Source organism: Stylophora pistillata, chromosome 8 (genome assembly GCF_964205215.1).
Source record: "Stylophora pistillata chromosome 8, jaStyPist1.2, whole genome shotgun sequence".
NCBI classification, from domain to species: domain Eukaryota; kingdom Metazoa; phylum Cnidaria; class Anthozoa; order Scleractinia; family Pocilloporidae; genus Stylophora; species Stylophora pistillata.
The window spans coordinates 12,808,636-12,825,882 of NC_142526.1; the positions used below are offsets into that span (position 1 = coordinate 12,808,636).

At 40.4% G+C, this 17,247-nt stretch overlaps 1 protein-coding gene and 1 pseudogene across 1 annotated transcript; both read left to right on the plus strand.

The window, feature by feature from the left end:
* Positions 1-6,768: 6,768 nt before the first annotated feature.
* On the plus strand, positions 6,769-8,947 carry LOC148725037 (uncharacterized; annotated as a pseudogene).
* A 664-nt stretch (positions 8,948-9,611) lies between these two features.
* Positions 9,612-16,741, plus strand: LOC111332776 (octopamine receptor 1). The gene is made up of 2 exons (XM_022938209.2): positions 9,612-11,978; positions 14,909-16,741. Exon 1 carries the CDS (start codon positions 9,933-9,935, stop codon positions 11,928-11,930), a length of 1,998 nt encoding a protein of 665 aa, XP_022793944.2. The 5' UTR covers positions 9,612-9,932; the 3' UTR covers positions 11,931-11,978; positions 14,909-16,741.
* Positions 16,742-17,247: the final 506 nt, after the last annotated feature.

The following is a 17,247-nucleotide window of genomic DNA, read 5'->3' on the forward strand; positions in this document are numbered from 1 at the left end:
TTTCACAACACGATATTTCCGGATCTGTCACCAGCGCGATCGCCGACGAGCGTCCATTGGTCGGCTACTCTGGGATTTGATTTTTCCCTTTTTCTGCTTTTTAGGGTAGTTGTCAAGGTAAATCCATGGGACTTTCCTTTGTTCTCTTGCGGTTTTCACAAGCGAAGAGTTGTCACCACGCAATCACTTATCTTACTAACTTGTCACACAATCTAACTTAAATTGTCTCAACATTTCCAGCTCACCTCTCCGAAGAGCGTACCAGCTCCGAATATACTCGAAGATTAACCAAAGATTATCTGAAGGTTTTCGAAGTTATCCGAAGACCCCTGATTTTTTTCAAGGCTTGTTTTTAATTTAAAAAAACTCCGAAGATTTTCGGAGCGTCGAGCTCCGAATATACTTCGATGATTAACCGAAAACTATCCGAGGGTCTCCGAAGTTACCCGGAGATCCTCGATGAACAATCGAACCCCTGGCTTCATTTGTTTTTTATCGACTTTCTTATCTCATCTTTTGTTTATTTTTAATTATTAACTTATCTATTTTTTAACGGCCGTGAAACTAAATAATAAACAGCAAATCATTCGTCAAATTATAGGTTAACATGGTCAGCGTCCCTTTAATCGAGATCACGATTATTCATTAAAAGGGTACAAAGAAAATATAGCAATGCCTAAGTCAGTCTGCCATTTATTCAATTACAATTCCGGGAAAGCGCTGCTTAACGAAAGTTATAAGCTCTTCCGTTAGAGACAGGCCTCCCTCAGTTCTCCTCAACAGACCTTGTAAGTGGCCTTTATCGAACCAGGGACGACGTGTGCACAGACATGCTATGTTAATATGGTAGTACCTTCTTTGTGCTCTGCCTAACTTTCAACATTTTGTGCCATCTAAATACAGATTTGGATACCAGTCCATCTCTAAACGTCCAATGACTGCCATGCTTTCAACAGATTGAGAGTCTATGAATGCTCCCTTCACATCCGTTACATTTTGAGATGTTTCCTTTTAGCTTCATTAAAAAGAAAGGATTATGAGATTCAGGAATGATGGGTTTCGGCGGTAAAGGAAAACCTTGGGGCACGGATGGTTGGAGTGGCGACAGCCTTTGGCTGAGCATAGATGTCGTAAATGATTGTGGTAACGGTCCTTGGTATCCAAGAGATTGATTTTGGTCAACCCCTCCCATTCCTGTGGCCACCTGTGATACCTCGCTGGTCAGGGGAAACGTCTGGTACTGTGGCTGTAGATCTGTGCTCTGATACAGTAATTGATTGGTTGATGAGCGGGAAGTAGGATTATTTAATGGTGATTGTGTTTGCGGCTGCCGTGACGAGAATGAAGCGTTCCAAGCGCTGCTTGTGTTGGATTGAGCCAGAATTGAGGGAAATGATGTTAAATCAAACGACTGCTGGACAGCTGTTAGCGAAATGGGTACAGTCGCACTTGAAGTCGAAGTTGAAGTCGCACATGTTGTTTCCCTGTCCAGAAACGAGGAGGGCATTGGTGGGACGAAGTCAAAATTCTCTCTCGCTTTTCTTTGCCTCTTTGGACCTTGCTTTCGACCAGATACTCTCGTGTCGATGTTAATAGTCGCCACTGACGTGAGTCCACCCTTGATCTTCTGCCCCTTGTACCACGTGATGAACTTGTCAAGGGCACCTTCTTTTTCCGTTACGGCGACAGAGTGCGAACATATTTGTTTTGGCTTGAAATTTCTGCATGTACAGGTCACTTTAAAGTTTGCGTGCAATTGAACAAAGTGTGGAATGCTCCCTGTTTCAGACATAACGGAGAATGTCCTTATTTTGGAGTCTCTCGAGGGTGCTGGGAAGATGGTGTTTGACTGGGATAGTATTCTACCAGCTTTCTTCCAGATCCATTCAGCGATGTGGAAATCTAGACTTCCTGTTATGCAATTATGTGGAAGCGATAATTGTAAGGATGTATCCGCTCCAGACAATAGTTGCATTTTTGTTGACAGGAGGTTGGCATGATGGGAATTTCCAGCGTAGATATCGTCAATGGATAGGGCATATATCTTCTGGACGTAATCCTTTCTTTGACGCTCGTTCATAGCCCACCACTCATCCGCAGATAATTTAAATCTTTTAAATTGCTCTCGGCCAGTTCGTATCTCTCAGAGGCTCCAAATAGGGCTAATATCACCTCTGCCTCTTGGTCGTCCTCAATCATTTCTTTGACTGCTTTGGCGAATGCTGTTTCACCCATTTCTTTGCCCTGTGTTTTATGTCGAAGTCTGGCATTAGTGTTTTCGCTGTCATTTGTATAAAATTTATCGGGCGGAGAACCAAGACCCGCCTTTGTTCGCACGTCTGCAGTCATGCAATTCTTCATCATGGAGGCCCTTTCCATCATCCAGTCGTGGAACTTAGAATTACCGTCTCCCCTGCCTTCCCTTTCCGCCCAAGGCTGTTTCAATGAGAGAATAATTGCGTCAAATTCATCTTGAGTAGTTGCATCTAGGAGACCTGGTTGGTAGGTTCGTCCTTCTTGCTTCCCAAATACTTCCGACAGGTATTGTCTGAAGTCTATTACGTGCAACTGGTTTAATTTTGACCTAACGTAAACAAGGGAGAACTTAACTTTTCACACGAACATGTGGATTTCTTTCAGGAACAAATGTTCACTTTCGTTGCGCAATTCACACCAAAAAAATTCCAAAAGTTTATCCCGTTAATGATGGACATCTTCCACTAAGATCCACTTTACGGTGTCGAACAAAAGTCCGAGCAAAATGATGAAAAACATGGCTAAACCTCGGTCACTTGCACAGAGGGGGGGCTTGTAGACTTGTGAAACCCCTCTTATCTTTCTATCTCTATCTGCCTAAAATCTCGCAAAATGCCATTGAAATCACGGCACCCCGAGTTCTTGAAGCGCGAAAGCTCGTTTTAGGACGACACTTTCAACTATGGGAACGATTCACTTATTCGTATTCTAGCCTACCCAAATATGTATTAATTCGCAGCTGTATTAACGAAAAATGCCGAAAGAAAAATTTCATAGGAAAACTCTCTGCACTTTCCCTTTACCAGTACACCTTACATTGTCTCCAGGTCCTCGTCACTTTCAGAGGAAGATGATCTTCCTTGATTAAATTGAAAGGAAATTACAGTAAATCCCCAGAGATCTAGAACAAGGAATGTAAAAACAGCAAACTTCCAATAGAACATACCTGATACAACATCCGCGTACGTTCTTCTCCTCTCCATTTTGCAGAACAATTAATCGACTTAGCGCAAATGTTTTACTCTTTCTTGCTCGACCGTGCGTCGCTATTACGACGCAGTAATTGTACATCATGCAGATAGTATGATTATACACGTGGCCATACAGTATTGTGATACCTAACGTGTCGCGTATACAAGAATTAATTTTTGTCGGCCTATTTTTATTCAAAATTTAAGTTATTAATTCAAGTTTTAACTCAAAAAATAATTTCGCGATCACTTTTTAGACAATGGCGTCATTACGCATTTTACTGCATGCCAAGTACTCACAAGGCCTGCGTTTTTGATCGTTCTTTGTTCTTCGGACGAGGAAAAAGGAGTGGGGTATCGGAGTGGTTAACTGTCCAACCGGAAACAAACTGATTTGAATTTACCCAATATCCATGCACTTATCACTTGGCTAAGACAAAATTCACCATAAAAAATTCCGTGTAACTAACATAAAAATAGATTCTTCAGCGTTTTCTTAATTCCTTATAGGTGTCCGACCATATTTATGGGGGTTCGATAGTTATTCGGGCCGGATCCTCGAGTAACTTCGGAGTATATGCACAGCTCGTACACCACTCGGAAAATCTTCGGAGTTGTTTTAAATTAAAAACAGGCCTTGAAAAAATCAGGGATCTTCGGATAACTTCGAAAACCTTCAGATAATCTTTGGTTAATCTTCGAGTATATTCGGAGCTGGTACGCTCTTCGGAGAGGTAAGCTGGAAATGCTGAGACAATTTAAGTTAGAACGTGTGACAAGTTAGTAAGATAAGTGATTGCGTGGTGACAACTTTTCGCTTGTGGTTTCAGTGTCTGTAATGGGATCAATTAACCAGTCCATTTGTTAGCTGATATCGTTATCTAGGTGTTAGGGTGTGCCGCACGTATTGATAAGATAAAACCTGCCAAGATTTTTTGGTTGCTTTTTTCTATCGAGAAGGATAGAGACGTGATCTGTGAGTATAGTAACTAAGTGAAGAATAAAACCGTGAAGTTTGCGAAGAGCAGCCTGGTGTTTTTTGGAATTCGCAATAGAAAACCTGCAAGGTTTGTTGAGGAGGAATGAGGGAGGCCTGTCTTTAACGGAAGAGCTTATCGCTTTCGTTAAGCAGTGCTTTCCCGGAATTAAAATTGTGTAAATGGCAGACTGACTAAGGCATTGCTATATTTTCTTTGTACCCTTTTAATGAATAATCGAGATCTCGATTAAAGGGACGCTGACCATGTTAACCTATAATTTGATGAATGATTTGCTGTTTATTATTTAGTTTTACGGCCGTTAAAAAATAGATAAGTTAATAATTAAAAATAAACAAAAGATGAGATAAGAAAGTCGATAAAAAACAAATAAAGCCAGGGGTTCGATTGTCCCTCGAGGATCTCCGAGTAACTTCGGAGACCCTCGGATAGTTTTCGGTTAATCATCGAGGTATATTCGGAGCTCGACGCTCTTCGGAAAATCATCGGAGTTGTTTTGAATTAAAAAAACAGACGTTGAAATATTCCGGCGGAATTCCGGCGGAATTCCGGATTCCGGCTTTTCCAAACTACCGCCCCTGACTTTAGCCGCAAATATAGAATTCACGAGCGCTGTCGCAATTTTAACGTCATAGTACTTCTACTATATGAAATCATTTTTGGTACAATCGTACAAAGCAACTCAGGTGTCTCGTTAACACAGTCCTCGAAAACGCAGAACGCAGACCGCAGACTGCAGACCGCACAGCTCGAAAAACGTGTACACAGTATCTAATTATAAGATTTATCTCTCTTCCCTTTGTTATCAAACGAGATCTCGGAATGCGTCGCGAAACTGAAACTAATTTCATTGACAGTGAGATAACAGATAAAAATAGACGTAAAGTAGGGTAAATTGAATAAACAAAATAAAATAACTACAAGAACGAACAATTAAATTAATGAATGACAGGGTTGTATAAAGTTTATGTATTATTATATTTATTTTAAATGGTTATTCTTCTTATTAAGTATTAACCACACCCACGACTTTTACCCACACCCACACCCACACCCACACCCACGACCCACGACTTGTACCCACGACCCACGACCCACGAACCACGACCCACGACCCACGACCATTAGTCAAACTCCACCCACAAGATAACTCGTTAAACAAGACTGTTTCTGTCCAAGAACTATCGGTCTGATAGTTGCCCTGCGGATATTTGATGTTCTTAAAACTAGCATATTTCCCCGAGAAGCGAAGCTTGAGAGAATATTGCTTTGCATTGTATGATTGTACCAAAAATGATTTCATATAGTAAACGTACAAACGTTAAAATTTGTGATAGCGCTTGTAAATTCTCTATTTGCGGATAAAGTCAAGGGTCAAGGAACTGAAATTCTGTGATCTCGTCTGATAACATTAATGACAAAAGAAAGATAGATAAATCTGGTAACTACACAAAGGAAAACTGATTGTGCACAAGTAAACTCAAAAGGCACACGCATAACCTATGCCAGACTGGTAACTCAACAGTGGAGGATCATAAGCGCGATATTTTCAATAAGACTAAAGTCCAGTGTTTACGTGGCAGTTTCGCTTTCGCGTGGCTAAAAAAATAAAGAAACGCCGCTGCCCAGCGCAAAATGTTGATATAGGAGAAGTCAGTCGAAAAACCGATTAAAATAATTATTACGATCGAGTAAAAGCTTCATTAACCAGTAGTGTTTACAATTACAACCACCTACCACCCCTCCCTGAGTAATAACTTTCTTCCCCCACCCCTCCCTCAGTACTTGTCGACAGCACCCCACCCCTCCCTGAGTACTAAAGGTGTGCCTCCCCCTTATAAAATGGTCCAAAAAATCGTCTAAAAAATCGTCCAAAAACTAGTCCAAAAAGTCGTCCAAAAAATCGTCCAAAAAAATAGTCCAGTCCAGTGTATATTTTACCCTATGCCCGTTGCAATTAGTACCCGCTTTTGTATTACATCATACTGTAAATATTTTATTCATCTACTTGTCTGTTATATAATTACACACGTTCTGTTACTCATTGATTGAAGATGGCATAAGCATGCCGAAACATATCTCTCAAAAAAGTTGTCTACTTCTTACTATATTTATAATACTTGCTACTACTACGACATTATAAAAAATCATAGTAATGCAGTTCTTTATCACTGATCTTGTGCTTTTGGCATGTATTCTGTACTCCTTGGTAAAGCCCAGACCATACTGTATACCTTGCACGCACCACCTTTGGGAATTTCTCGAGGATTAGTTCAGGTCCAAGAGATCTTAGTAAACCGAGAATACCGGCACTCAACCCGGCAGAATTCTTCGCCTAAGACCTTCGAAGTGTACAGATCTCTCGAAACCGTCTCCCGAGAAGTGTTCGGATCAGATCGATGAGAAGACACAAGGGCTTTGCACTGTAAATATTACGCCTGCTGGGCTCGTCTCTTTCGGGTGTGATAATCCCGTATTTAATCTCATTAAATATGTCATGGGCCGACTAGCTCAAGCTATCAACACCCTCGAGCTAGAATGTCATGGTTTTTGGCCGCCAATCTTTTCCTTGCACATTCGTATTACAAACGCGTGATTCGGTAGTAGTAGAGATGGCACCGAGGAAGGTTTCTCGCCCTTCACTCGGGTCATCAGTCCTGAATTAAGTCCACAATTGAGTTGGTAGAATCTTAGTTCCAAAGTTTGTGGATCAACGCAGACACAATATTTTAAGCGATCACTCAGTTTTCCAGGCGATTTTCAAAGAATCGACAGTGCCTACATTCGGCTGCAAGATGGCCGCCACTGCTCTAACAAGAAGTCTTCAAATGCAACAGAAATTTTCTGTTCCTCGATTGGGTTGATAACCACTCTGCTTCGCCGTTCTTCTTCGGAAAGCTCTGAGTTCATTTCGCGGCTGAGATATTTGCTGGACACAGTAGATCTCCGCAACATGCCAAGCAAACAAAGAACAACCACGTGCTTCATTGCGCTTAGAAATGCCAACGACACCAACGAACAAGACGTCGTCATCTGTGGCCATAACACCCCCAAACAGTGGAGACTCGCAGAGAGCTGAAAACAAGAATGTTTCCCCAAATCTAAAGAAAGTCAACGAAAAGGAAGATTTGGATTCTCCAGAAAAGGTGCTGTTGATGAAGCAGCGAAGCAGTCGCGTTACCAAGGACCGTCGTGCATTATGTGTGCGAAAGAAACAGGGAAAGTTTGGCGATGGTGCTTCGAAACATGTGCAGATTTGGTAACCCAGAAGCGAAATATTCAATTGGCAAATATTCCTGTGGAATTGAAGTTTGCCCGGCGGGTTCGTACAACTCGCATCCATTTTTCCGCTCTGACCTAGTTACAAGGCTCCGATGCAGAGAAATACCACTAGCCTTGAACTAAGCATCGATGTCCCGTCATTTTTGAAAATGTTTTTGTAAGAGTAGAGTTACTGTAGAGCACCTGTTATGTGACTTTTTACGCGTTGAGCCTTTGACGTCACTTCCTCTGAGTCCTGCATGCTGCAATCAACTTCCGGATCATGGTCAACTAATGACAGACGCGAAATCTCGAAATGTGGCAGGGTAGGTGAAGTAGACACAGTAAACACGAAAATGAAAAAACGATGTAAAAACATTTTTTCTCAGGGGCACTTTAAAAGTTGAAAATTATAACACCTACCCGTGGCATGAAATGAGAGTCCATATGCAGTGCAACAGAGTACAGTAGTTTAGTTTATTAATAATTTACGACACTTTGCGGGTAACTTTGGCCAGACTGCATTGAGCAGTTTACAATTTTTTAGAAGGAAATTTTTGCAAGTGCCCCCAAATCCGGAATCAAGGCCAAATCACAACACCGGGAGTTTCCTTCTCTACTCTTTGCAAGACCTGTTTGGGTTCTTTAACGTTCCCTCTGTTAACCAGTACAGATAAGATGCGGGAGAAGGGCCTACTGTTTGTCTTCCTTACCCGAGAAAAGTAGAACGTCTTACCATTTGTAGAACTCATAGCAAAGGCATCACATTCTCCTCAGTTATTTTAAGAACTCGAGTGTTAGTCCAATCAGGTGTTTAAACTCTCGACTCCCTCACGAAAGTCCAGTACTCCACCAACTAAGCTCGCCGGGCCGCGGTTATATACTCTAGCATCGATTAAAAATACAAGTTTCTCACAAATATAATCATCATTCAAATGTCAAGTTGAATTTCGTTTGGCTGGTTCAGAAGACGATTGCATTTTTCATTAAAGAGAAGAAGTCATCCAAAAGTCTATAGAAGTTAGTAAAGGCTCATAGTTTCGAAAAAAACTGTTTGGGGCTGCGTCGGTAGGGATAACGAAATAAATTGGATATATCAACAAAGTTGAAATGGTAAATTGGCCACCGTAACGATTACAAAATCTGACGTTTCGAGCGTTAGCCCTTCGTCGGAGCGAAGAAGAAGTTACTCAAGAGCTTTTCAAGTAATGAGATTTTCTCTTTTGACAAAGTATAGGAAGACTCTACCCCGTCTAAGCAAATGTAAATCTCATTTTTTCCTGAGGGGACTCAAAGGAGGAAACACCATCATTGATATAAATAGCAATTGAAATAATTTTTGCCACAAACGAACTATTGAATTTATCGTCACTAAAAGGTACACACGGGCAAGTCTCAAGTACGTTAGTCCTTTCGTGTTGATTTAACTGTTTTATAGTGGTATTTAAGAAAGATGCACAATATGTGGCCTCTATTGACTATTGTTCTTTTCCTTGCCGTCTGTGAAATTTTCTGACAAACCGTTCATAATTCAAATATAAAAACAAATTGCAGATTGGGGGATTAAGCGTTAAATCTAACTTAAGAAGAATCTAAAGGAAAACGAACGTAGATTGTGTAAAAAGGCTACTTTTAGACAATCCAATATTCGACCCAGTTACGTATGGTTAAGATTAACAGATATCACTAGATTATCAAAGTAAGAAGGGATTAACTTCTTAATTCTCTGGGAACGCTTAGAACATAAAAAAATTTGGACAAAAATCACGAAAAAGCAATGAAACACTGGGTATTGTTTCAATTCATAATTTACTTGAGTGTGCTTTTGTGAACTGGCATGGAAAGCGATGTTGAAGAATGTTGGCTCTAAATGGAAAATTTTGATTAACCACTTATTCAAACAATTAATGACACGGGGCTTTTAGCAGCAAAAGCGTAGAAGTGCAAAGCGGATTTCTAATATAAACACCATCTACAATCGCCTGTGAATTCTTTAAAGTCCTCAGCCGGCACGTTCGTTCTTTGAAGACTTATTTACTTTATCAGAACAAAGACATTTTCGCGAATTCGAATATAAACATTTTTGAATCCATAATTAAGTGATGCTTTTGTTCTTGAACTGACATGGGGGCGTTCGGAACCAACAGTGTTTTTGATATCTAAACTTTGCTCATGTCCTCACAAATGACATTTCTTAACTTTGTCTTTTCAGGAAAGTTACCTGATTATGGAGTCACTGAACGAGTCTTCTTCACGCAAATAAGTCTTAGACTACCTTTAGAGACACTGCGCTTGGCAAAATTCAATTAACGCAAAAATAGCTTGTGTCTCATGTTTATGCATTATAGTATGTGGAAAATATTTGGATGAATCTCCGTCCAAGCGTGAACGGGTTCTTAGTCGCTGAAACGCGTTGAAGTATGTTTATACCCAAGAGGGGTACAACATGGTAGACTCTTTGCTAAATGATTCTCTTGCAGACCCTATTAACGATGTTTCGACTCAGGATCCTCGATCAAGAGCTGGCGTATTCCTTCAAGCCGCCTCTATGGTGATTATAATACTTGTTGCGTTGGGGGGCAATCTACTCATTCTAGCGGCCATTTACATTGACAAAACTCTGCAAACAATTACGAACGTGTTCATAATCAATCTAGCCTGCGCCGATCTGTTACTCACTATGATCGGGATGCCTTTTACTCTCACTTCATCCATCACGTATGATTGGATCTTCGGGAACAAATGGTGTAAGGTCAATGGTATGGCCAACTCTTTGTTTTGTATCGCTTCGATTCTCACGCTGGCAGCGGTGTCAATTGACCGATACTGTGCAATTCTCTATCCTTTCAAGTACGGTACGTGGATAACGAACAAGGTTGCTGCTGGAATGATTACTTATATATGGTTCCATGCCTTACTTATGGCTTGCCTTCCACTCACCGACTGGACACAGTACACTTTTATACGATCCGAGTCTATCTGCACTGTTGAGTGGGGCTACAGTATTTCTTACACAATATTCTTATTTTCCGTGTGCTTTTTCTTGCCACTTGCCGTGATGATGGTAACATATTTAAAGATATTTCGCACAGCCAAGATGCAATCGAGGAGAGTTGTTCCAGTTACGGGTTCAATTGGAGTGAAGGGGGAAGCCAGCTCAAGTGAATACTCTGGTTTCCGAGGCGATAGTCAAACGCATTTGAACTCTTCATCAATAGACCCATTTTCTATTTTATCAGTCAAGAATCAGGGTAAAAATCAGAGTTCGCTAAACAGCGACATGTACGACGAAAAATTAATATCAGGTCGTCAAACACCGGGAATAATTTACAATGAACGAAACGAGGTCACGGCATCATCATTTAAAATGACAAATACTGACGATCAACCCACTAAGGACTCTGGTTATGAAGAGGGGGGTTCGACGAGTTACTTAAAACCAAGGAGAATTTCGAGTGAATATGGAAGCTTAGGAAGGGAAAGCGTTTTGAATAGCAGTTGTGAAAGTATACAAGATTCAGTTATCGCTTCGAACGAACCAATCTGTAGCAACATACACGATCGACAGTGTGCGTCAACTCTATTAGACAGAACGTACGTGGACATGCTGCCTCCAAAAACAAATACTAACATCTTGAAAAGAAAAACTGGCGCCATTTATTTACCTCCTCTTCAAAATGTGAAAGGAAAAGAGGAAATGAAGGCAATTATGCAACATTTTAATCAACCTCGAGCGGATTTAGGAAATTTAAACAATTGCGAGTCAAGTGTAAACGAATCAACAAAGGACAATGACGTAAATAATATGAACGAATACCCTTCTTATCCTATGAAGAACGTTGATAACTTAGAAATAAGAACGTCTTGCCGGTCAAACAGCCTTTCAGTCGGGGCTATTGTACAACCGCGACAGACGAAAGCCCATAGTGTCTCAGATTTTCCCAGACAATCGTCGCAAATTCCTGTAGTTGTTTCTCAATCTGCATCACACAGTTCGTTTGCTTTCTCATCAAAAAGTTGTCAAGAGGGCGGCAGAGCTTCTCCCGCGACGCGTAGAAAGAAGCTTTCAACTGTTTCGATCTCCACTCTAAAGAACTTTGCGGGTCCAAACGCATTTAGAGCATTCAGCAAATCAAAACTTGCGCTTGATAAACTTCGGAAAAGGAAGGACGTACAAGCCCGAGCGAAAATGCGACGTGAAACCAAAGCTGCTAAGACTTTATTGATTGTAGTGGGCACGTTCGTGTTGTGCTGGACACCTCACTTTATAGGAATATTTTGCCTTTTATTCGAAGACTGTTCGTGGCCGGACGAATTCTTTGCTATCACAACTTGGCTCGCAATGTTGAACTCTGCCTGCAATCCTGTTATTTATGGAGTAATGAGTCGGCATTTTAGGAAGCGATTCAAACAGATTCTACAGTGTAAGAGAGGATTCTTTTGAAAGCTTCCTACAGAGCATGTACGAGTAAGGATGACACTTGCATATAAGGTAATTAAATGAAACATTATGGTTCTGTCCTCGTGTACCGGTTCACAAGAGCCAATAGAAAAGACCAAACAATACACAATAGCTAACCGATAACTCCTAAACAAAGAAAGAACAATGGTAATTCCCTTGTGAACCGGTACACCAGGACAGAACCAACATTATTATGCTGTCCTGCAACACACAGATGTGGCCGTAATTATGGAAGTAAAACAATACATAAATCAACAAAAAGGATCTTCAGTATTGTCATCACGCAAAGATTTTAAAGAAAAACACAATACAATGCCATATCGTTAGCATTCATTCAATAGATCATTGTATTCCTTTCATTTTTATCTTTTGTATTTCTAGCCTCGTCTTAAACAATTAGTTCGTGCTTAGCGTGCGTGTAACGAGTTGTAGGAGGGGGGCATTGGGGCCTCTGGGAAACCGTAAAACCGGACAAAAAAACTCCAAAAACGAAAACCGACGAGAAAAGGCAGTAAAACCGAAAACTGCATGCAAACCTGACAAAACCGCTACATTTTTACCTTTAAAGGGGTCAAAAAGGAAAAACCGAAATTAAAACCGCATCAGAGTTTTCAAGAAAACCGAAAACCGAATGCAAAAAAACGTAAGATCCGCAAACCGCTCTGAACATCAAAACCAAAAAACCGAAAAACCGATCCAAAAAACAGTCAAAACCGCAAAACCGAAAATCCCCAAGTCCCCCTCTTGTAGGGATGCATGCGGGAGGTTGGGAGAGCACGAGGGAAGCAAACAAGGTTGCTTTCGGTTTCGCCTCGAGTAATTCTCTATTTGTGACTCTTGGGTTCCCTAAAACTTCCCAAGTACATCTATACCTCTACAAAAACGCGCTATGTATAAACTAATTATTTTATAAAGGATAAAAGTTTCTAAAGAAACTGTGGTGCTGCGTCGGCGGGGGTAACAAGGTAATTTAGTTATTTCAACTAGGTTGAAACAGAGTTAGAAATAGTAAACTGGCCACCGTAACGAGTTAAAAAGTTTAAAGCTGACGTTTCGAGCGTCAGCCGTTCGTCAGAGCGAAGGGCTAACGCTCGAAACGTCAGCTTTTTAACTCGTTAAGGTGGCCAATTTACTATTTCAACCTAGTTGATATGACCAAATTACCTAATTATTCAATATCACATAATTATCGGACAGAGGTTCGGCACGAAAACGGAGTTTTATTACAATTGCACTTGGTCTTCCCTGTAATCGCGCTCTACCCGAAAACTATCAACAGAGGGGCAAGGTAAAATGACCAAGAAAAATTTCCAGGCCCAACGTTTATGTAGGGAAATGCTTAACTTGAATTTCAGTTGTCGTTTGGAAGTGAGAAACGTTTAGATTTTATGCATGTGCGGGAACTGCGTAGTATAGATTCATCATGCTTGAGTCCTTATTTACTAAAATCCACGCCTAGAAAATTGCGCAGCTTTGTGTTGAAATTTCTGAAAATTTTACGATTTTAAAAAATTCTTCTATTCAGCGATACTTTTTGGACATGTCAGCACCTGATAATGATATTTATCCTTCTAAAGAATGGTTTCCACTGGAACCTTGCAATACCCCACTTGAAGTCAGAAAGCTTAGTTTTCTTTTTCCAGCCATAATTCGTATCGTATTTGGGAATGAAAAATCGTTCAATCCAAAGTTAATTTCGTTGCTTGAACGAGCCACATGATCGTTGTTTTTCGAATGGAGTAATATTAAGCATGTTTACTGTTCATTTTCAGCTCCAAAAGGTATATCCTAACCGGGATGGAATAAAAAAAATCTTGAAAGTTTTGAAAAACTGCGGCTGAATTGATTGGACGCTAGGAACTTTGCAGCTGAAATGAAACTCTACATGCCACGTTATAAACGTACGGTCGCGCTATTATATAAGAAAATTCATTATCTGACGAGGGAATTCCGCCTTAAATTGCACTTGATAACCGATATCACACGAATCGCGAAGCGATGAGTGCGATATCGGTTTTCAAGTGCAATTTAACGCGGAATTCACGAGTCAGGTAAGGAATTTTCCTGGAATCGCATCATTGAATAAAAGCAGGAAAACAAGAAAACAGCAATAAAATTGTTTTCATCCTGAGCGCGCGCCCTTGAAAGCCACTAATAGGGAGCTTTAGCAACGACGACGGCGACGGCAACGAGAACGGCAGAAAACGATAGGCTTAACGAGTAAAAACAATCGCCCTGAACGTGCGTTTAACATTTTGATACTTTTCTTTGCCTTTCTCGGCAAAACAACAACGTGAAACAACCAAACTTTAGGTTTTCTCGAGAACGTGAGCGCATGACGGTTAATTTTTCTTTCTTTCTCCTTACTTTAATGCTGTTCGTAGTGATATAGTCCCTGAATAGTTCGCCAGCATTTTCCAAGTGAAACACATCGGAATAACCTCGAAATAGTTACAAAAACGTAAAGTTAGATTTCCACACGACGTTTTCGTTGCCGTCGCCGTCGTCGTTGCTAAAGCTTCCCTATTTTGAAGTCAACTTGTCAGAACTGTCATTGCGCTAGCGAATAGGTAGCAAGGTCAGTCGATCACGTTAGAACCTTCGACATCTTTTATTTGAACCTCGTTTTTACATTCGGTTTCAAACTTTTTAAACAAGCTTCACACTTTTTAAGGATAATGGTGGTATTTCACTGAATTTACAAGCCGTTTATTTTTAACATCTTTTTTTCAAATTTGTACTGAATTTTCTTGAGAAGGAAAATAATTTACACCTTTTATCTCTTTGGTGGCAAAACGGAAAGAAATGAAGTGTGTAAGCGAAAGCGCTGAAAGTTTAACATTGCGATTAATAAAAAGTAAGTACCTTGAAGTGTAAATACGTGTATTGATATTTTATTCCTTTCAAAACAAGCAAGTGTTTCATGAAAAGTCCAAAAACTTTGATCATTTTATTTGTAGAAATTCACTACAGGCAACTGCCATTAGCTGAATTGTTGGAATGAGCATTCAACTGAAAGTTGATGGAAATGTTCACCGGAGAGTTGTTGAACGATGCATTGGTGAACAGTCCACCCAGAACTCTTGCTGTTAGACCATCACTACCGTTATTATTGCCGACTACAGATGGAAGTGCAAGGCTGTTGACATTAATTTTTCGCAAAGCTTAAAGTGCGTGGACCGCCGCTGGCGTTGGCAGCTGTGACAGTAGTTAGATTAAGCACCGCGAAAACGACGAACGCTGAACGTCTGCTGGCCGTTTGTCGTTTGCCGTTCCGTCCGCGATGTTCGTCTGTTTAAGCTTCCCGACGACACGGCAGAACAAATGTTCTCGGTCGCCATTCACTACGACTAGAAGTAATGGATACGAAGAAGTAATGTATTTTCCCCTTGAATTTGAACTCTATCAGCTTTACAAGCAGTTCATATAGAAGTAAAATGATAAACGAAGCTTAGCTATAAAAGCAAGCGATCAAAATGTAGAAATAGTCGGTAAAAATGGGCTGCAAATACTCACGTTTTCGCGTTCCCTACAAACGAGAAAAATGACCTCCTTGAGTAGAAACGGCGGCCGGCAAACGGCAAACGCGGGAAATGTCAGGTCATGTGACCCTCTCTGCCGTTCGCGGGAAAAAAATACGTGGTGCTTAATCTCTGTAGTCGTAGTAGCATGACTGAAAACCCAGCCAACTTGCTTGACATCCTTCGTTGTTTTTCTAAAAGATTATGGCTGTACGTGGATATTGAACCCGGGTTGGCGTGACCTGTTAGCTCGGAGATTGCTTTTTCTAGGCCGTGTTCACAGGATTTTCTCGCTTTCGCGTTGTCGAGAGCGAAAGAGGTTTTTCATGCCTCTTCAAGAATTTATAGTTCAGTTCAAAACAAGGAAGAACCTCAGGCTCACTGTGAGAAACGCTTTTTTGTTTCTGGTTCTTTAAAGGTGACAATGGTTTTGAAAACATTTTAAACTGACTCAGAAACCAAACTTTGTAACGATTTGACGATAGTTGTTATGCTTACGTAGATGCGAAACAATTTCACATAGCCTCGTTTTCCACTCGCAATTCCACGCTAAATACCTCGCTTCGTTAACCAATCAGAATGCGAGATTGTATTCAATGATGCGATTCTGTAACAAATAGGTTCCATGCTGCCTGGCGTTTGTTCAGTAATAGATAATATATTACGTCAAATTTTGGTAAAAACAGCAAAGTGGCACACGAGAAGCAGCCGAATGTATCACTGACGTTCTTGTGTATCACCATCCTGTAACAGTCCAAGTTAGATTCACCTGCAGGTCGTCAAAAAATTAAAGGAGTCAGTTAACTCCTTTCTATTATCAAATAAACAAAAGTTCCTAAAAGTGTTAAAATGCTCTTCAAGTTTCTTGTCAAAACCAATGTTGACATTAATTGAATCTCAGAAGATTATTTCGACTACAGTCATTAATCAACCTTCAGCGAGTAGCTTGAGCACGTAAAAAGTAACTGATACATCATCTGAGTGTTATACATCATTTCATTCTTACGTAGAAATGAACTTAGATATTGCTTTACGGATTATCATTCGCACACCGTCATATTTTTCCTAAAGCATTCAAACTCCATTGACCGAGAATCATTGGCTTTTTTTTTTTTTTTTTTTTCTCGAAACGGCGGGAAAAACTGGATAACCAAGTTAGGTATTCAACAGCGAGTTGAAACTTTCTCATTTCCAATCCTGCACAGTTAACGACGGCGAAATCGTGAACGACGAAAGGAAACGATGAGTCGAACGACGACGCGAGGTAGTGACGTAACGAAACGAAAGAACAACGAGACGAATGACTACGGCGGAACTCAGTAACATGACGAAACGACGGAACATATCGAAGAAGAGACGAGTCGAACATTTTGTCCACAAATTAACTTTAAAGTTTTCAGCTCCTCCCGTCCGGCCTCACAGTTTATTTCTTTCTCTAGTAAACATGAGATTTATCGGTCAGTTCTTTATCTTAGAATGACGTGCTCTGTATTCAAACAATATACAAAACAGTGTACAGGGTGTATTCAACTTGGTATCAAAGGAATTTTAGACGCTTGGACGTTAGAGTTCTAGAAGTGAAACAACTCTTTAAGTAAACATTTTTCTTATCAGACGTCATGCATTAAGACAATTTTTTAAATTGATTTTTCATGGAGGGCTTGATCAATTACCAAAATAAGGGCTGCAAAAGAAATATATGGGTTCATAAATATACATATTTTTTTAATGTAACAAGTGGTTATAAACCTATAAAGACTGATCAATAAGATATGAGA